Source organism: Rhamphochromis sp. 'chilingali' (assembly GCF_963969265.1).
Source record: "Rhamphochromis sp. 'chilingali' genome assembly, chromosome: 1".
In the NCBI taxonomy this organism is placed as follows: Eukaryota; Metazoa; Chordata; class Actinopteri; order Cichliformes; family Cichlidae; genus Rhamphochromis; species Rhamphochromis sp. 'chilingali'.
The window spans coordinates 3027783-3049608 of NC_137929.1; the positions used below are offsets into that span (position 1 = coordinate 3027783).

Genomic DNA, 21826 nt, shown 5'->3' on the forward strand with positions numbered 1-21826 from the left:
GTCATACAGGCTCTCACACTTAGTGTTTCTGTGACACATTGAAGAGAAGTTTGTGTTGTTCACAGTTGTGCTTGTACTGAGTGACAGCTGACATGACCTAACAGGAATAATGTGTCTGTGCTGAATGAGAAGTAACACACAATGAAGTCTTGATGCATCTCAATCATCCAGGAAAGTGAGTCTGTTGCTTCTGTTCATCTGGACGCAGCGTTTTGTGGGAGAAACGTGTCGTCATCATCAGGTGACGTCTTCAGTCTCAGCTGCAGGTTTCAGTCTTACAAACAGGACATTTGCATAAAGACTGAAAGCAGCTGCAGGAACGATGGGCTGGGAGCTCCGTTCCTTCATCTTAATTATGCAGATTCTCAGGACCATTGATCAACAACCACTGATCCATGTCCATGAGTCCCATTCACAGAGATGTGGGAATGGCTGCAGTCACAGCATGTAAGATGGAAATAAATGAGAAGTATTTAGCTGAAGTGGATTTGATTTATGTTACTTCTTTTTTAACTTGTAGTTCTACATTGGAAGATTATTGTGATATTGAAATATAAAAATACATTTATATTCTATTATTTTCTCAAAATAAGCGTCACACTCGTGGAAGCCGGTGTAGCCGCCGAAACGCCTGCATTTATGGAGACTTTCAGCCCCAGGTAGGCCAGTTATGGATCTTCGGATCCACATCATGTCAGCAGCTGTTCTCCACCGTGAACTGTGTTCAAACAAACACGCTCACGCCTCACAGACGACAGCTTACAGTCCTGTAGAGATAAAGTGACTTCGTACAGCCCCGTCTTCAGTCTTGTGGAGATGATCTCGACGCTTTGGTGGATGTTACTAGCTCCTGTGCAGTATTTTGTAAAGACATGATTATACCCCGTAAGCGTGTTAAAATTTACGCTAACAATAAGCCATGGGTCACTAAAAGTGTCAAATCCTGTTTAAGGAAAAAGAGACAGGCCTTTAAAGAGGGGCTGTTACCGATTTTCAGACAGCTACCAAGGAAATGAAAATCGAGATGTTGAAAGCAAAACAGACAAAAACCTTCTTGGAAGCAAATTTGCTGCAAAAACTTTTGGGTCTGCCTGGACTTGTATGAAAACCATAGCAGGGTTTCAAAATCCCCAGAGCAGCAGTCAGGTCATTTTAGATGTTTTAATTCAGACAGAGATTTTCAAATGCTTTAAACATGTTTTCTGCTCGTTTTAGTTCTTCTGATTTCAGCGAGGATATTTGGGAAGTGAAACAGAAACTGAGAGATACTCAGCACTTTATCATTGAACTCAGCGATGTTAAAAAGGCCTTTCATACAGTCAATGTGAACAAGAGCCAGGTCCTGATAATATTAGTGGCCGCCTAATTAAATCTTGTGCTGATGAACTCAGGCCTATATTTCAGGTTATTTTTAACAAATCCTTGCAAACACAACATGTGCCCTCTCTTTGCAAAGAAGCAGTCGTGGTTCCTGTCCCTAAATCTAAACGACTTCAGGCCTGTTGCCTCACTTCAGTTGTCATGAAAGTCTTTGAAAAAATCATCAGAAATGTGATTATGAAGAGACTGAAGGTCAGCTGGATCCAATGCAGTTTGCATACAGGCCCAACAGAGGAGTGGAGGACGCACTTTTGACTTTACTAAATCTGATTCTTAAACATGTAGAGAGTAAAGGGACTTTTGCAAGACTTCTTTTCATTGATTTTTCTTCGGCTTTTAATACAACACAGCCCCATATTTTAATTAAAAGACTTTTAGAACAGTTTGAAATCAGGAAAAACCTGCTGGGCTGGATTTTAGATTTTCTAACTGACAGGTCACAAAGAGTGAGAATAAATGGGGTTCTGTCTGACCCAGTGTTCTCCTCCACAGGTTCTCCTCGAGGCTGCGTCCTATCGCCCTTATTATTCACTCTCTATACAAACATGTGTCAGGGCAGACATGAAAACAGGGTCATTGTTAAATATGCAGATGACTCTGTTACTGTCAGCTTACTGAAAGAGGGTGAAACTAACCACGGCCCAGTCATTGATGACTTTGTTCAGTGGTGGGAGGAGTCTTATCTCCAGCTGAACATATCTAAAACAAAAGACATGGTTGTTGATTTTAGGAAACAACAAAATGGGCACGGAGTCACTTTAATTAAAGGTCAGAAAATAGAGCAAGTACAATCATATAAATATCTTGGGACCATAATCAATGAAAAACTGAACTTTGATCAAAATTGCAAATCAGTTTGTAAAAAGGGTCACCAGCACCTTTATTGCCTTAGGAAACTTGTTCATTTCCACATTGACCAAAAAATTTTAACTTTGTTTTCTCGTTCTTTTATTGAGTCTGTTTTATCCTTTTGTTTGGTGGCATGGTTCGGTCAGACCTCTGTCACAGAGAAAAACTCTCTGAATCAGATAGTGAGATGGTCCAGTCGTCTGATAGCTGAGCCACAGTCTTGTTTAGCCTCCCTGTACTCTGAGCAGGTACAGAGGATGGCTTTATCAATCCTTAAAAATGGTTCCCATCCTCTAAGGGGTGAATTTCAGCTTCTTCCCTCAGGACGGAGGTTTCTATTTCCGAGATGCAGGACAAAGCGCTATAAAAACAGCTTTGTCCCCGTTGCTGTCACTGAATTAAATAAGAACTGTTTTTGATTCGAAATATTAAAGTATGTGTCACAGTGAGTTTTATATATTTACTAGGTATGTGTGTTTTTAAAGGGATGTCAAATGCTGTCATTTTTCTGTAAAGCAAATTTACCTTGCCTTTGGGTATAAATAAAGTTACCTAAATAAAGTTACCTAAATAAAGTTACCTTACCTGCAGACACTGTGCGCAGAGGTTCAGGAGCAGAAGTCCCGTTGTAAACATATCACGGCAGACCCGACGATGTTTGCATGAACGCGCTTTTTTTAAAAGTCAGGTCAAGGCTCCAAAAGCCCAAAGGCGATATAACAGTTTGTGTTTGCTACATGGATCATTGTAGTTCAGCTTTCCTTTGTTATATTTCTTTAAGAGCTCAAAATGTGTTCATTACATAAATCAAATGTAATTTTCTCTGTAGCACTTCATGGATTTCATAAGCAACACACTGTAGTTGTTCACACAAAGCATAAAGGTAAAAACAATATACACAGTGTTATCTTCATTTTAGATGTCACAAAGTATTTGCGGCTCCCAGTGTTTTCCCGAACCCTGACCCTTTGCGTGGAAACCGGGTCCAAAAGGCTCTTTGGGTGTTAAAGGTTGCTGACCCCTGCACTAGGCCCAACTGACACATATATTTGATTCCAAATACAAAAAATAATGTGTAACCTGCTGGAAGAATGTAGGAGGTTGAGACAGGATCTCAACACTTGGTGTCTGCAACAAAAGACAACAATATGTGGGCCGATCGTGGCTCAAGAGTTGGCAGCTCGTCTTGTAATCGGAAGGTTGCCGGTTCGAGCCCCGGCTCGGACAGTCTCGGTCGTTGTGTCCTTGGGCAAAAAAGCACTTTGGGGTCCTTAGGGACGAGTAAAGCGCTCTACAAATACAGGCCATGTAATGGCAGAAACATTCTCTAGTGTAAATCCTGACTAGTTCATTAACTACAGATCAGTTTCAGTGAACATTATTCACAGAGGGATCTGAGTTCCTTATACCAGACTCTACAGAAACTGTAACACTGTACAGCTCTGCGACTCAACAATATGACAACAATGTAACACACACTAGAATCATCAAATAAAGCCCCACTAACCACTAGAACTAGAACTAACTAACTAGCACTGGACACTTGCATATTAGAGATTTCTACCACCATAGGAGGCAGGATATCATCCTTGAACCAGAGCATCCAGCCCTCAATTTCGGACATAAAAAGCGACGTGGCCAGGCATGATAACACTTTGACTGAACTGCAGGACTGTGCCTCGAACCACTCTGACACCATCGCCACTCTCCAGGCCACTGTGGAGCGTTTGTCTGCGGAGGTAAAGAAGTTAGATGAGAGATGTGGAGCTCTTGAGGCACTCCAGGAGGAATCATTTAAGAACTGCAGGAATACCAGAAGGCACAGAGGGACCCAAGATGACTGAGTTGGTTCACACCTGTTGGCGGAGGCGCTATCTCTCGAGGAGAAGCCACTCATCGATCGAGCACATAGAGTGAATCGCCAGCGTCCCAAACAAAGTCATCTTCCTCATCATCTTGAGATTGCACTACTACCACATTGGTGAGGAAATTCTGCTGAAAGCTGCAGAGAACAAGAACCTGATGTATAAGGGTTTTTAAAATAAACATCCTCCCAGATTTCCCTCCCTCTGTTGGAAACGCAGAGCCGCATTTGCAAATATGAGAGGAAGACTACGTGGGATGACCGGCGTCAGGTACAGACTGCTATACCCTGCAAAGCTGTTAGTGACCCATGGTGATGTGAGGAAAAGCTTTACCGATCCCAAAGAGACCGTAGACTACGCGGAGAAGCACCTCTCCCACCCACCTTCAAATGTATTAAAAGCAAGGATATATCTATATGTCTAACGCTGACACAGCACTGTGTTTCTTCTTTTCCCTTTATATTCCATGTAAAGGTGAATATGGAGCGTTTATGGAGCTCGTTTATTGACCAGCTGTCAGTTAGAAGGTAAGAGTTACTAGGTTAACAGAGGTTAGCAGTAACAGTACGGGGAAGTATATTGTGTTGTTCTTTTGTTGTTTTTATTTTATCGTACTTTACTTTGTTATTTTGATTTTACCTGTTGTGAGTGCTTCCCGTAATTCTCCTTTTTCTTGCGCCGCTGCGGCCAGAGTTCACAACATTACATATTTTTGTATCTATAAACAGGAAGCTGACACTCTCCAGACTTTATCAAAGGTGTGAGCGTCACAGCAGAGGCCTTTGTGTCAACGTAGCTGAAGACAAAACACAGAAACACATGAAGGAGATTTTCCTGGCCTGGATTTTATACAAATATTCTGCAGTACATCAAAAATGAAAGAAAACCATTAGTCAACATATGAACATCACCTCTGAAGTTACAGAGCTTTGATTGGAGACACAGCTGAGCGTTTTGCATTTTGCATAATTAATTACATAATTAATTATGTAACCATAATTAAATGGTTACATCATCTTTAAAGTCCCCAGAGATCAGGAAAAGGGCCTGAGGGTGCTGTGTTTGGAGTCTGCTGGTTACAGTGTGCAGGACCTCACAGGCTGCTGCAGCGTTAGCAGAGGGCGGGACATACACAGCTATCATAATCACGTGTGTAAACTCTCGTGGTAGATAGTACGGTCTCATGCTAACCGCTAGCAGCTCAATGTCCTTACAGCATAGCGTCTCTTTGATAGAGAAATGCCCAGAGTTACACCATCTATCGTTCACAAACACAGCCAGACCCCCTCCTCCCTTCTTACCACTCTCCGCTGTTCTGTCATAAGAGGCTCAGCAGCTAAAGCAGCACACCTGGGTCTCCCAGCCTATTAAAAGCAGCCCTTTGCTTCACCTGCTTCACTAAACATTGTTATTTTAAGCAGAGTGGTGTGATTTATGTAGGCATTGCTGTGTGACAGGATGACTTTTCTTGCACACCCACCAAATGAGGGCGCACATGCTTCCACGCCCACTGGTGACTGCACACATCCTTTCAAGGAAGCATTTCATTCATCCCTAACAAATGGAACAAAACACTGTGCAGCGTGTTCAGGTTTGAACGTGGCCCTGGCCTCTCTCTGCATCCACCTGGCACATGCAACACACATCCACTCCCTGCTGAACTGCTTGTATTTGATGTGTTGAAGTTTTGGTAAAGTTTGAATAAATTCCACTTTATTTATAGGAACATTTCATCTGTGGACTCCTGCTTCCCCTCTCCTTGAGCCAGTTTGTGACGGGAACATGACATAAGAAAAGTAATTTATCCCTTTTTGATTCTGTGTATCTGGCGCTCATCCAGTGAGTTCACACTTGGCAGAAACAGACTGAATTTGTCTGGAGAACTTTGGCTTCAGCCAAGTTAGATAAACACACTGTGTCTCTGTCAAAACAGCAGTGTAGTTGTGGCACCCCTGTGAGGGAATGACCACATGAATATTATTTTGTGTAAAACACTCATGTAACGGGACATTTTTCATTGCTATATGTATTTATTTTCAGTTTCTTTAAGAGGATAGAAAATCCATGTAACAGGGATTCATTTTATGTTAGAAAGCAGTGAGGGCGGAACTTTGGTGCTTGCTCCGGGGTTTCGGGGTGCAGTAAGTGGAGCCCACCTTCCGCTGCTTCCTCAGACACGTTCTGGAGGAAAGCAGAGACGCATCGTGTCTTCCTTACTCTGCTCTTCACCTGCTTTTACAGGTCGGTACACGGTGCTCGCACCGAAAATGTTGTTTATTGTCACCATGGTTACCCACGTTAATGTGAATGGGAGAGTTAAGGCGGTCCGCCAAAGTTATTTATATGTAAACACGGGAGAAAACCAGAGGAGTGTCCCGCGCGACCGCACCGCGAGCCCGCTCGTTAGGTGGAGCGCTCGTGAAGCAGAGTCAGTGCGCTCCTATGCTCTGTGCAAACGTGTTGTAATGCTCCAATCAAATCAGTTCTGTGAGATGTGAATGTTAATAGTTCTGTTAAAGTGACTGAGTAGATTAGCTAGTGTAACACAAGCACTCTGAGCAACTCTGTGTAGCTAACAGAGGCATTCATGGGTTGATTCAACAAGCTGTGTTTCATGATGCACTAAATAGTGATTTTGCCAGTAAATTACTGGAGGGAACAAATGTAATGTATTTACCAATGCTGTTATTGAATAGAACTGTTTAGCCAGTAAGACACTGCAGAAGACAATGTGATGTGTTTATTGATATGATAAAAGGATGTAGCTGTTATGGAAAGAAGTGTGAACTTGAGAAACTGAACCAGTTAAAAAGAGTATATTTCACTGATGTTGTGAAATAAGTAAATGTAATTGATGTGAATGAGGAACCAGCTGAACAGTATATTGAAAGCTCATGTTTAGTGTTTTATAGCATTTATTTGTGTGAAATAAATCAGACTCAGACACGTTCTGGAGGAAAGCAGAGACGCATCGTGTCTTCCTTACTCTGCTCTTCACCTGCTTTTACAGGTAACATATTTGTCATCGAGGTCTTCATCCTTGGGACCCGTAACATAGTAACTTCTTCATTGTTATACTTCTATAGTTTTCCCATTTTGTGAGCTGTGGATGTGGAAAGTGTCTCAGTGACACATCCACATGACAACGGCGTTACCTTCGTTCATTTGCACGTCAAATGAACGAGCTGTTTGGACTTTAACGTCACAGCTGATGCTTCGATACTCGAACTCAAGAGTTCAGCTTCCACTCAGAGGTACAAGTACACACAGCAAAGATAAACGTGTACACAAGGTTGAACCCACAAGTGCACAGCTCCAACCAGAGATGGGCAGTAATCCGATTACTTTTTTCAAGAAACGAGTAAAGTGAGGGATTACTATTGCAAAAAAGGTAATTAGATTACTGTTACTTTGCCGTAAGCACGCTGCGTTACTGCGTTACTAAAACCGCAGCTGTGTGCAGATGAACAATGGATAATCTATCGAGTGTGGAGAGAGTGTGAGCGTGCAGCGTTTAAAGCGTGGAAGCACTGACCTTACTTTGAGTTTGACTCTGTAAAAAGTGACAAAAACATTAGCATCCGCTGTTCACTGCGTGGGAAGACAACATGCTCACTCACTATGTGTTAATGGGCATGCTTATTTATAACTTTGATAAAATGTCATAAAAATAATTCCATGCCAGCTCACCATTGGTGATCAGGTAGTTTCTGTTCCAGTTCCAGTCCCATAAATCATGAAGCTTGCTGCCAGAAAAGCTTCAAATCTCCTTTGAAAGCTGTTTGTGGTCTTGATTGTGGGAGCTTCAGTTGTCTGACTCCAGCTGCCACACAGTGCTCACTGATATCATTTGCAAAAACCCCAGTGACGACTTTTCTTTGAACATTTGCTAAGGCTAAGCTGTGCTTTCTACCACAGTTGGGAATTTCCTGGTTTACAACAAATTATTGTGTCAACACCGCATAAGATTTCAAACTACAGGAAAATCACTGGAGTTATAAGAGGCAGACAACGACACACACACCACATGCATGCTGTTGCTATTTATTGTGGATTAACCTGTCAAGGGCAAGAACAAAAGAATTCTGCCTCAAATACAGGAAATCATAGCTTTCCTGTATTTCCTCCATTGTTGGCATGCTGGTTAGTGCTGTTGCTCCACAGTAAGAAGGTCCTGGGCTAAATTATCCATGAATGTAAACGGCTGTGTGTTTCTATCTGATAGACTGGTGAGCTGTCCAGGGTGTACCCTGCCTGGTAACCTATCACTTCAGGGTTATTTCCCAGCCCTGCTGCAACCAGGATAGAGATAGGAGGATGGTAGTTGTTGTAGACCCATTCAATTTCAATTGAAGGATTAAAATGTTCCAGGAGCTCAACTTACTCCATCTGAACATGTTTCAATCGTGTTTTATGAACACAACATGCAGGTTTACTGAATATGAAAAGGTTGTGTTGATTTAACTCAGTTGTTTAAGTTTCTGCCAAAGCAAAACCTTTGTGTGCAACCAGTGTCCACTATTGAATCAAGTAAATCCAACATGTTTTTGTCAGTGCAAAAGGAGTTACGGTGCCTGTATTCCTGCACAATATTGTCCCGGGAGGGAGGAAAACTTTCTGGTGAAGTTTTGGTTGATTTTTGGGTTTTGCTTGACACTAGGTTGATTTTATCAGTGAGGTTTGGATTGTTTTCTTTCTCTAAGAGAGAGAAAGATGGTTTTATGCTTGGACATGTTTGCAATGGGCCCCAGTATTTGTTACTTTATTAGTATTTTATTGGTTGCGTTTGTTTGTGCTTTTGTTACAGTGCACTGAGATAAGAACATCTGAGAGGTGTGATTTAAGTGAGTTCCCGATTTAACAAATCAGCTCTTTAATCCAGACCTGAGAGATTGAACTTTAAAGCGCTATAAAATATTCTTACTGGAAACAGTGGCAAAGTGTTTTTCTCCATGATTATAATGGGCTTGGGAGAAATTCACTTATATGTGACATTGATCACATGAGAAGTCCTGAGCCTAAAAGGATTGCAGCGAGTCAATCCAGTCCAAAAACAAGGAGCTGTTTTCCTTTAAAATGATGACGTCATCTTGCTGGTGATGGAGGCTCGAATAGGCTGCGCGTGAGACTCCATTATCAGCAATATCTGGTATGAATGTGTGTGGATGTATGCATGTGACTGGACTGTGACGGACTGACGACTAAAAGTTTAACTGACTTGATACTGAGACAAAAACGGTGCCGACTTTAGGACTAGTGAATGTCCACAACAATTCACCCAGCCTGTAGAAGAAGGGTGGAGGTTTTGTCTTGCTTTGTTTGTGCAGGAGCAGAAGGATGACAGAGACTAAAGGGGGAGGCTGTAGCTTCACATGAGTGTGAGCTGCAGACTGAACCCTTTGGTTGCTAATGTTGAGTCACTGATGTTTGCATTAAGAAAATTGTGTTTTATTAGCTGTGTTTTAATTAAGGTATCACATTATATTGTTGGGAATATTAAATGCTAAAGTGAAGAAAAGCTTTGATTTCACTCATGACTGAACATGTTATTATTAACCATAGCAGGCCACTGTAAAGAGTCAATTAGCTTTTATAGAGGAAAAAAGGCCAAAAACTCTGTTAATACCTATGAATAACAGGGAATGATAGACTTGTCACATTCAAAATAGAGATATGTAATAACAAACACAGGTCCGTGTCATTTAGGTTCTCCATTGAAATAGTCAATCATTTAGAAAAGTAGAATATATATATATATATATATATATATATATATATATATATATGTCTCAACGCTGTTTCTCAATAATATTAAAAACCTAAAAACTATTGTTGTGGAAGATAGAAGTCACTGTGACAGCCCTCTGACTGTGGAGGACGTTTGTAATCCTATTTCTGCACTTAAGGCCAACAAATCTCCCGGCACAGATGGTTTAACTGCAGAGTTTTAAGAATCATTTTCTAATCTCCTGGCTCCGTTCTTACTGCAGCTTTTCATAGGAAGTGTAGAGAATAACATCCTCCCTCCTACTCTTACTCAGGGTCTCATAACACTTATTCCAAAGCCAAACAAAGACTTACTTCTTATTGATAATTGGAGACCCATCTGTCTGCTCAATGATGACTATGAGATTATGGCTTTAGTACTTGCTAACAGAATGAAAGAGTTCTTGGACACAATTATCGATGAGACACAATCAGGCTTTATGAGAAACAGACACCTTTCTAAGAACATGAGACTGGTTTTAGATCTACTTGATTACTCTGATTTGGTATCTGACTATAGCTTCATTCTCTTCCTGGATTTTTAAAAGGCTTTTGATACAATTGAACATCAATTTATTTTACACTCTTTGGAACAATTTGGCATTTTTCTGTAAAGCTATCAAAACCTTGTACACGAATGGCAATAGCTCAATTAAAATGATTAAGACTCCACCCCGAGATTTGACCTGTTATACAAGGAATCAGCACAGCTGATAAGGAGCTCATCATCAGCCAGCTAGCTGATGACACCACACTCTTCTTGAAGAATGCAAATCAAATCCGTCCAGCCCTTAGTGTTATTAGTGATTTCTCTGAGGCATGTTAATACTTTTAGCTATTTTATATCCATAAATGTAAGTTTATTAATAAAACACCATAGTTCTGCCTTTTTATAAGGATATGAATTGTACATACAATCAATTTCAGACTCAACCAACAAAAAGCCTCTCAGAACAATATTTATATGTTGATTTTTTTCGCCTACTCATATCATCATTTTTTTACTCCTGGTTCTGTATGTTCATGTTCTGTTCTTTTGTAAACTTCATCTGTTTGTATGTTGTATACTCATTGTGTTTCAATAAAGTTCGATTTAAAAAAAGGTACGTTCTAAACGAAGCTTCAGACGTCACTGATCACGTGACTCTGGCCAAACGAATCAAGCCTCGACACGGTGCTTCTGAAGCAGCGCGTTGATCTTTCTGACACACGCACCGGAGCGTCAGCTTCAAGCGGACCATCACTACGTCTCACATCTAAAGGTGTCAAGGTAACTTTGAACTGAGTTCAGTCAATCTGGAGTTTTTCCAAGTTTTCTGTTGCTCTCTGTGAGAGAAGAGCGTTAAAGGCGGGGCTCTCCAGAGTCCAGCAAAACAGGAAACCACAGCTGGGTGTGTGTAAGTGTGCAAACCAATAGAATGCATCGTGGTGGGGGGGCATCACGGGCAAGAAAAAAATAAAATAATCGGTCGTACCCATGCTTCCCCGACGTCATGCCAGCGCATATTGGGAAATTCGTAGGCACCGATCGGTTTTCTATCAGCCATTTGCTGGGAGTAAGGGCACCCTCCGTTTGCGAGGTGCGCCTGCTGCTGGCGGCACAGGGAGGAGAGGGCGGGGCGGCGGGGAGTCTCTGGCTGGCTGGAGCGGCATCTAATAACCAACTCGCAAAATAAAAACAACACAACAAACAGATATTATGATACAGACTTATAATCTGCACCCATGTTTTTTCTAAATTCTATAAAGTGAGCGCGAGAGCCCTCGGTGCGCCTGCGCGCTGCTGAAGTCAAAGTAAACTTTATTGTCATCTCCGCTACAGACAGTCCAGCATATAGAGAGACGAGACGACGAGGCTGCAGTTACAGCGGTGCAAGTAAACAAACAATAAATATAAGAAGAGTAAGAAAATAAATCTACACTTTAGGACTCGGGGTAAAGGATCAATAACAATTTAAATTTATAATTTACAGTTTGATGATTTAAAGTCTCACACAACCCGTCAAAAGGGGCGGGGCCGGCTGCTTCCAAGTAGAGCACATTTCATTTATAATGATGTAAATCCAAGCCCATCATGGATTCACGATCTGAATCCTGGGTTGTGTGAAATCCCAGAAATCAACCTTAGACAAAGTGAATCTGTGAACTAAGGTGTAGGTCTGTTAGGTTAATTGTGCTGATCCTCGGGTTGGGGGATTTGTGTTTGTACTGGAGCGCAAAATTCAAACCAATGGAAGATGGACAACAAAAGTTCAAAGCCATCAGGTGCTCAGGTTAGAAAAAAGAGAAAAGATGCAGGTAAGCAGACGTGTGATTGGATAATGGCAGCTCATCCTGAACCAATCAGACTAAACTCCAAACAATACATTATGTTACAGATTTTAATATTAATTAGTCATTGTTACTTGTTGATTTGTCCTTTTCTCATTGTGTGACGAATTATGACGACTGTTTGGTAGCTGTTATTGTCTCTCTCTCTCTCTTCATGTGTGTTTCTCTGGTGAAACAATAGTTTTGTGTTAATGTTAGGGCTGCACGATTTTGCATAAAATGAGAATCACGATTTTTTGGCTTAGAATTGAGATCATGATTCTCTCATAACAATAAATAAACATAAAACAACAAATGTCTCACGTTTTGTTGTTGCAGCAAAATGTTGTCCTGCTTGAAATTCCGTCTCCACCGTTGCTCGACGCTGCGTGTACAGAGCAGGTAGTGCAACAATAGAAAAATAGTTGCGGGACGGCACTGTGTAGCGTTTGTCTAGGGTGTTGATCGTTTTCCTAAATCCCTCGTTTTGCACAGTGTTGATGGAGCCATATCTTTGGTCAGGTGATAAGTGATAGCCTCCGTAATGTCTTTGTGCCTGCGGGAGTTCGACGTGTATAGGGAAGCGCTGTATAAGGTTCCCGTTATTGATGTTTGGGTGGTTGACCGGGACGGATTTTCTCCTGTCACTTTCTCGTCATCCCTGACGTGCTCTCCGTTGTTGTTTCCCTGCTAATTTTAGCATCACACGGCACAGCTTCTGTATCACGTGGTATAAGGCTCCGCCCTTGTCATTTGTTGAGCAGGAAGAGTGAGCGCTTGTTTTCATGCAGAGTACGTCCCGGATCAAAATGTGAAGTTTTACAAATCACCACTTCTTTAGTTAATATCATTTCAGTCTCAGACAATCTCGTTTCTCTTACAGAGGTTGAATGCACCTTCTGCGGATGGCGGTACCACACAGTGTGCGTGGACTTCCCCTGCACAGAAGGCAACTACAAATGCTGTGAATGCTAAATAAACAGAAACAAATGATCCCTGTTGTCTTTGCTTGATGATTGGTTTGAGTCTTGACAATCCACATTGCTGGCGTTGCATCTTTCAATGCCAGCAATGGCAGGTATCAGTGCTCAAACCTTTTGTGTTTGTTTCCAACAAGTTGCCCACCTCGGGAAACAAAAATGTGTTCTTTTACTTGTCAGATGAACATATGAGACACTTTGACTCTTCAGTGCAGTGTGGAGCCTAACAAAGATCTGTTTTGTGTCCCAGCTGATCAGCAGGAGGAGGAGAGTCTGACGGAGCAGCAGAGGAACATTTTCAGCTACTTGGACTCAGCTCAGCCACTACAGAGGAAACAATGAGCTCAACACAGAAGGTGACAGACAGAGCAGGACCATATGACCAAAGATATTTATCACCATATACATTTGAACATTTGCCATAACGATGTAGCTGACGATAGAATTGACACCAGACAAAATACTTTACAGCTGCACAACTTTATTAAAAACCCATCAATGTATTTTCACTGAAACAAGCAGCTGTTGTTTATGTGCATTAAAGTTATATAAAAATGTAACAGTGCAAATGCAAATTCCTCGCTGACAGTTTAACCAAAAGGCGTTTCCAGTGGAAACTGGCCGACACATCCTGAGCATAACCATGTATAATATCCACTAAACTTCAGAAGAGGTTATACAGTCGTGGCCAAAAGGTTTGAGAATTGCATAAATATTGGAACCTGGAGAAGTTGCTGCTTAAGTTTTTATAATAGCATTTTGCCTGCACTCCAGAATGTTATGAGGAGTGATCAGATGAACTGCATCGTCCTTCTTTGCCATGAAAACGAACTTAATCCCCAAAAAGCCTTACCGCTGCATTTCATTGCTGTCATCAAAGGACCTGCTGAGACCATTTCAGTGATCGTCTTCTTAACTCAGGTGAGAATGTTGGCGAGCACGAGGCTGGAGATCATCATGGCTGTATCCCGATTCAGGTTCTGCAGCTTTAAAGTCCTCAAGGGCCGCGTACTCAAAGACCGCTAAGGCCGAAGTGCGAGGCTCGTAGGCTCGTGAAATGGGACGTCTAGCCTCCGTCGCGCTGCCCAGGTTGCCTAGCAACCATGATACTAACAGCTGGAAACGTTTCATACAGCTTTGTTTGACAGAAATGAAGGAGAACATATTTAGTTCATTTGTTTCTACATGAGCTCTGTGTGATTTGATGAGTATCTGAGGCTGAGACCACAGGACTGTGAAACATGATTGTTGGGCTTCATTTCTGTGCTGAACAGTCGTTTAAGATTAGCTGTAAATAACAATTAGCTGATGTTGTTCATGAGACTAAAGTCATCTCACTGTGGTAATGTAAATATAATATGGCCAATATTATAGTTATTATATTAATCACTTCACTCACAGACAAGTATCTGTGACAGTGTGTATATAGATGTATCATATATAAGAGACAAATATTGTTCATTTAATATGTTGGTACTAAATGTGGCTCAATGCTTACATATATGTGTAAAAAGCAAATGTAGGAGCTGTGATAACTGTGTCTGATAGAATGAAGAGTCGACTGATATATGAAATATTCCTTTATTGGGTGAGAAAATCAGACCATGTCATAACTGCTTTAAGTCACACAGAATAGATATCAGAGCCTTAAACAGGCTGACTTCTGCTAAATGGGTCAAACTGGGCAGAAAGTCTACAAACACATAACATCCTTATAGAATATGATGTAACACTATAGATCAACTTAGCTCAGAATATATAAAGCATATAAACAGTTACAGCAATATGATGCAACAAACACAGCAGCTACTGATCCAAAATACTCAAAGCTTCATAGAACTGAAACCAACATTTATTTTTAGCTCCATCCTGCTGCTGATACAGACTTTAGGTTTCTGAACATTAAACTTGTTGCTGCCTTTCATAGTGTGTAACTTGAAGGCCCTGAGTACTTTCTCCCACACTGAAAACACTGGGATGATCACATTATTTGAACATTACCTAATAAGACTGATTCATCACAGACAGTTATGTTAAACTTTCCTAGCAGTCCTTCACAAACAGGGAACAGTCTGTCTATTCTCTCCATCTGTCAGCTGCTGCTGGCTCTTCCTCCTCCTCTTCCTCACACACTGCTGAGTTTGTCCTGGTGGATCATCAGGGCTGCAAAGCCTCACAGATGATGTGCAGCAGTGGCTCCCTCAGTCTGTCCTCACTCTGGACACTTGCAGTCGTCACACATGGAAATCAAATGTGTGATAAGCTGCAGGATTCAAACACAAGTGTAACTTATAAACACATGTTCATACTTTTATTCCACAATCAGAGAGAAAGAAACAGAGAGAGAGTGCAGGACAGACAGACGGGTGGCAGTCTCAGGTGTACACACTGCTACACAACAGCACCAGAGAAGCAGGATTTAGTGTTTGTGTTATTACGAGTGTAAACAAGAAGAGTTCCAGATGGTGCAGTGGACACATGTGTGGCTGCTGTGATTAAAGCATCTTTCTTTCAGCTTAACGAGTGAACTGTCAGCTCGTTCAAACACACGTTAAAGTGCGTTTGGCTCGACACCACCGAACAGAGGCAGCAATATAACACAGCTAACATTAACAGTGCAGTGGATCCTGCTTGTGCCGTGATGTTCAGGACTGCAAACCGAGCAGCATCACTGACTTTCAGCTTGTTGTGTTTGTGGATATATGACTGACTTTAATTATCCACAAAATCATCACATTCTCTGTCAGATGAAGGTCGACTATTGAACGGCGTATATTTTAAAGGCTTTAAAACCAAGTTAACGCTGAAAGTACAAACATCACTAATGTCACATAACTCTGCCGGCAAGGCATAGCTATGGCTATGAAATGCTCTTTGTGTATCACTTCTTCACTATGAAAGATGTCATTAATGCACTAGTAATGTCTCATCTGGAGTATTGTTCAATCATTTGGTCAGCAGCTAATAAGACAGATCTTAACAGACTTCAGTTAGTCCAGAATAAGGCGTCCAGATGTGTGAAGATGTTCATACTATACTAATATTGATAAAATGCATAATAACCTTTCTTGGCTTCCTGTACAGGCTAAAATATTCTATGGCTTACTTGTAGTTCTAAAGAAAGCAATTCTGTTAAACACACCACATTTATTCTGCTCAGCTGCAGTATCCAGATGAAATACATCATCATATTACACAGTTTTCAACAAGCTGCAATTTAGTAAATGCTCGAGTTAAAAGTAACGTTTTGTAAAACTGTTACATTTAGAGCAACTTTTAAGTGGAATAAGTTGCCTTAAAAAATTAGAGAATTATTCAAAACTTCAATGAACACTTAAAAGCCGATTTACAGAGCTTTTAGTTGTTGTAAATATTGTAAGACATGATTTGTTTTTGAAATTTGTGTAATGTGCCTCAATGTTATTGATATTATTATTATTATTGATTGCTTATATTTGAACAATTGTGAAACCTCACTGTGGATGTAAGAGTGAAATTATGTGGATATCCTGAATCCACTTTATTGTGTAATATTTTATGTGAGTATTTGACGGAAGACGAGCAACATCTGTTGTGGAAGCTAACGGGGTTCCTTTAGAATAAACAAACATAGGATTTATTATCACTGAATAATTCTGTATAAATCTATACAAATTATAGAAATATGTAATAGAAAACAACAAAATAATCTAAATTATAAAATAGTGTGTGTGTGTGTGTGTGTGTGCATGATTTTAGTGTTTGAACAGTCATGAATTATCTTTAACAGCAGGTTGGATGTAATGTGTTAGAACTACCAGCAGGTGGGGATAAGAGACCTTTAAGGTGTTTGGTGCCACGCTCCACCTTCAGGTTTAAAACTAGTGTTAATGGAGTTTGAAGGTTGAGTTTGTTCCACGACTGCATTTCACTCACTGCCTCTGTTTGTATCTCTGTCACTGCAGGACCAACATGGAGCCAGAAGTCAGCGCTCTCAGGAGGCCGACAAACCTCACAGAAGAAAGGGAGAGAAAAAACACACCTGTGACGAGTGTGGGAAGGGTTTTACTGTGAGGGCTAAACTAAAACGGCATCAGGTCATCCACACTGGAGAGAGACCGTTCAGCTGTGACTTGTGTGGAAAGTCTTTTTCCTTGAAGGGTCACCTAAAAACACACCAACTCATCCACAGTGGAGTTAAAGCATACAGCTGTGATCAGTGTGGCAGAGCTTTTACTCACAGTAGCAACTTACAGAGGCATCTAGTTACCCACTCTGGAATTAAGCCATACAGCTGTGACGAGTGTGGGAAGGGTTTTACTGTGAGGGCTAAACTAAAACAGCATCAGGTCATCCACACTGGAGAGAGACCGTTCAGCTGTGACTTGTGTGGAAAGTCTTTTTCCAGGAAGGGTTACCTAAAAAAACACCAACTCATCCACAGTGGAGTTAAAGCGTACAGCTGTGATCAGTGTGGCAGAGCTTTTACTCAAAGTAGCCACTTACAGAGTCATCTAGTTACCCACTCTGGAATTAAGCCATACAGCTGTGATCAGTGTGGCAGAGCTTTTACTCACAGTAGCCACTTACAGAGGCATCTAGTTACCCACTCTGGAATTAAGCCATACAGCTGTGACATCTGTGGAAAAACTTTCAGCCAGAGAGAGAGCCGAAATACACACCTACGCATTCACAACAGACATGATGTGTACTGCTGTGAACAGTGTGGCAAAGAGTTTATAACTCACACAGACTTACAACGACACATGTTTACCCACACTGAGGAGAGACCTTATCAATGTGACCTGTGTGAGAAGACTTTTAAATCTCCACGTCACCTGAGACGACACCAACAGATCCACACCAGAAAGAGACTCTACAAGTGCAGCTACTGTGAGGTATGTATTTATATTGTTATCTTGTCATTTTAGCCTGACTGTTTGGAACAACTCTGCTCATTAAACTGTGTTAGCATGTTAGCAATTCTACTGCATGGAAAAGCAGCTCTGAGTGATTATTCAGATTTTCCTTTCAGTTATGATTTTAGTATTACTGTAGTATTATGGTGGTAGTATTGTAGTTATTGCAGCCCAGTAAACTGAGTGTGTTAACTGAAACAGTCAAATGTAGTTGGACGTCTGCAGAGATGCTCTTTATTTCAGGCGACGTTCAGGATACAAATGTTGAAGGACTGACTTACACTGTCTTTGTGTCTTTGTTTAGAAGCAGAGCGACACAGATGGATCCAGTTCTCAACCCTGTCATCACTGTGGTGGTGGGAAAGACTTTCATTGTGACCTCTGTGGAAAAACTTTCAGTCAGCAAAATACCCTAAAAGTACATCAACGTAGACACACTGGAGACAAACTGAAATACTGCAAAGAATGTGGGAGAAGCTTCACCACACTAAGTGATTTAAAACAACATGACCTGATTCACAGTGGGGTTAAAAAGCACCTCTGTGATCAGTGTGGGTCATCCTTCACCACTGCAAGGGACCTTAAATCACACAAACGAGTCCACACAGGAGAGAAACCACACAAGTGCAGACACTGTGAGAGAAGCTTCTCGCATTCAGGTAATCGTAACATTCATGAACGAACACACATAGAAGGAAACTACAGCTGTGACCAGTGTGACAAGAGCTTCAGGAATCTCAGATCATACTCTGCACACAAACGATCCCACGTTACTAATAAACTGTTTCACTGTTACCAATGTGCCCAAACATTCACCTCATTGTCTGCTCTGTGCAAACATCAGCGCGATCACTCAGGGCTGAAATCACTCCCATCACTGGATCACAGTGAATCTGAAGACACAGAAAGATCCTCTGGTTTCTGTGTCAGACTCAAAAAGCTTGAGATCAGGCTCCACAGAGTTCAGATAGAATCATTTAAACTTGTGTTGAACTGAACTGGTTGCTGGGCTGAACTTCTACATAATACAGATCTACATGGGATCTTCTTTTCTGTGTTTTACTGAGTCAGTTTTGTCCTTTTTTCTCTGTCCTGGTTTTGCTCGTCTGTAAATGATTGAAACTCAGTCAAATAGTTCATTGTTCTCCAGCAAAACGTTTTGGAAACTCATGTTTAACCTTTAAAACTCTGACATGTTTTAGCACACAAGGCTTCATCGGGGAGTTCACTCATGATTGGACCATGAGAACAAAGGATTTTAGTTCTTTCAAAGAGAGTCTTGGAGATGTTTGATGTTTCTGTTTTTCTGAAACCACCTGAAAGAAAAACTATTTTTCTTGCTTCATGTAGTGTGGAAGTTTTTAATGTTTCTTCATCTGTGATGTTCTTGAATGTGTTCACGTGAAGATGATATAAATAAACAATTAAATGTCAGAGATTTACAGTTATCAAACAGGTGAATAAACAACACTGAGACACTTGGAGACGGTTAACGTGCTGCACGGGTGAGGGCTCAGAGAGGACTCACACCGAGCTGCAGTAGTCGTTTATTATTTATAGCAGGGTGAAACAAGCATAGCAGTTTCCTCTAATCTTGCATATATATGTGTGTGTGTGTGTGTCTAAGTTCGTATAAATGTCATAGGGTGAACTTCCTCTTTCTATAAACAGAGCGAGTAGTACATTTTGTTCTTTTCCTATTAAGAGTAAAATATGAACATGTACTTTAATGCAACATAAAACTCATAAAAGCGTTTCTTCTTTAACATCCCCTCCTGATGTTAATATTTTTCACTTAATCATACTTTATTATCAGCCAACAATCACTTGCTTATAACATTTTCAATTGTAGCATCATTCAGTATGTGTGTGTGTGTTTCTATACTAAATCTTCTTCATCCGGTTCATCTTCTAGTGGCAGTCCAACATAGGTAATTACTGTGGCCTGTACCATTTTGTCAATCATGGATCTTATGCATGGTAGGATACATGTAGAAAACAAGCACAATAATAGAAGCAGAACTCCTATCAGTACGAGTCCTTTTATCACGAGGGTCTTCCAGCTGCCACTCAGCAGCCAGGTCAGCCAGTCCTCATTGTTCGTGACATAGTCTTGTTGCTGCGCATTACTCAGTTGTCGCAACTTGTCTAGGGCGGTGGTCATGGTCAAGGAGTGCACGTTGTCCGGGATATAGGTGCAACAAGTGGTGTTGAATAAGACACAGAGGCCCCCTCTCTCAGCGAGAATCATGTCCAGGGCGACCCTGTGTTGCATGACCACTATTCTGATCGCGTCGATTTCCTCATTCTGAGCCTTATTCATCTTTGTTGAGCTGTTCAGGAAAAGTCCAAATTGGTAGTCAAGAGTCTCAATTCTTAACGTGTTTTTTCCAGTTCCGACCCATGGGAACAGTGAGTGCAGGACCTTCTGTCGGGTGGTCCACGACTTGAACTCCGCTGGTACATCACTGCCCCAGATTGGGTCATGGGGTTGCACGTCATCAGTGTTCCTCTTGCGTCGTGGTTGGTTCTGATGGAATACTCTGAATGTGTGGTCTGACACTAAAATTGGGGCGCAGAGTCCGGTACTGTTGGGTGGGATGGTGAAGTATGTCCTTGAGCCACATGCCCATGCTGTACCCTGCACCCAATATGTGCCATTCAGGAAGCTTGTCTGTGCCTTTCTGTCCTGCGGCATTCGGAAAGTCTGGGAGCAGTTTCGGTTCCTTCCCAGCTTTCAGTTGCCGTGTGCAAAGTTGAAACACATTGGATGTTGTATTCCTGGTTCCGTTCTGACGTTGAATGTTCCATTGATGGCTTTGGAATATACATAGGGCTTCGGGAAGGCTGGGTGATTTTCCATATAGGGTGGCTTGCATTGCTGTTGTTGGGAGGTGAGAACAGACGTAGCAGCCTGTGTGGTTGTCTTCTGCATGTACTCGGTTGTAGACGTACCGGTACCAGGCATTGTTCAGCCAGGGGTGGTTGTGCTCTTTGTCCATATCCTTCAGGTGTGAGTTGTCATATGACCATTTCTTCTGCAGGTGGTGCTGTGGGACCTCGTCCTTCCAGGTGAGTATCAATAGGCTCACTAGGAGCGCGATGCCAGCCACTATGAGGACAAGTTTCTTCATGATGACCAGGCACACCTAGACTTCTGGTGAGTAGACTACCAGCGAAGTGGAGAGGCGGGATATACCCAATCAGCCCTTCCTCCACCGGTAGATCACCTGGAAGCTAGGGGAACCGGCGTCTAAGCGTCTGGATTGTCACTCACTTTTTTACAGTGGCTTTGGTGGATCCAAGATAGTCTTTCTGATATTTTGCAGGCGGTTGGCGTGGTGAGTAGGACCTGATATGGGCCCTCCCACCTAGGTGAACTCCAATTTTTCCTCTGGAGCACTTTGATCAGGATCCAATCTCCTGGTTGTAACCTGCAAGACACTGGAGAGGTATTACTCGGCAGTTGGTTGTTTAGCACAATCTCTTTATTCTCAAGCAAGTGCTTAGGGAGGATATCTGACATTCCCCCCTTTCGACACACGTGTTAATCCGTGTGTCGCTAATGCTGCTGTCTTGTGTAGGGATTTTAGCAATACTGGTTTGCCATTACAGGTCATTAAGTCATTGTGTTTTTCTGCTCCACACTTTAGCCATTTCTTTTGCTCTGCGATAGGTGCGGCTTTCTGTTCGTCTTTAAGTACATCAAGTGGTATCAGCTGTGAAGTTTCAGATACTAAAGTTTGTATTGGTTGCTGTGCGGCCTTCTTTGCGGCTC

The 21826-nt window shown here is 41.7% G+C and overlaps 1 protein-coding gene across 2 annotated transcripts; it reads left to right on the forward strand.

Moving 5' to 3' along the window:
* The first annotated feature begins 7032 nt into the window (after positions 1 to 7032).
* On the forward strand, positions 7033 to 20384 carry LOC308398038 (uncharacterized protein). 2 transcript variants are annotated; one of them, XM_080884415.1, is made up of 4 exons: positions 7033 to 7104; positions 13401 to 13506; positions 17095 to 18027; positions 18353 to 20384. In XM_080884415.1, the coding sequence occupies exons 2-4, from the start codon at positions 13489 to 13491 to the stop codon at positions 19043 to 19045; spliced, it is 1644 nt and encodes a 547-aa protein (XP_080740541.1). In that variant the 5' UTR covers positions 7033 to 7104; positions 13401 to 13488; the 3' UTR covers positions 19046 to 20384. The 2 variants fall into 2 exon arrangements, with proteins under 2 accessions (XP_080740541.1, XP_080740542.1); XM_080884416.1 differs by lacking the exon at positions 7033 to 7104 and adding an exon at positions 10828 to 11130.
* Positions 20385 to 21826: the final 1442 nt, after the last annotated feature.

Coding starts and splice junctions, on each gene's coding strand:
- LOC308398038 (XM_080884415.1), top strand. Junction 18,028..18,352: donor ACAAGTGCAGCTACTGTGAG/GTATGTATTTAT, acceptor GTCTTTGTTTAG/AAGCAGAGCGACACAGATGG.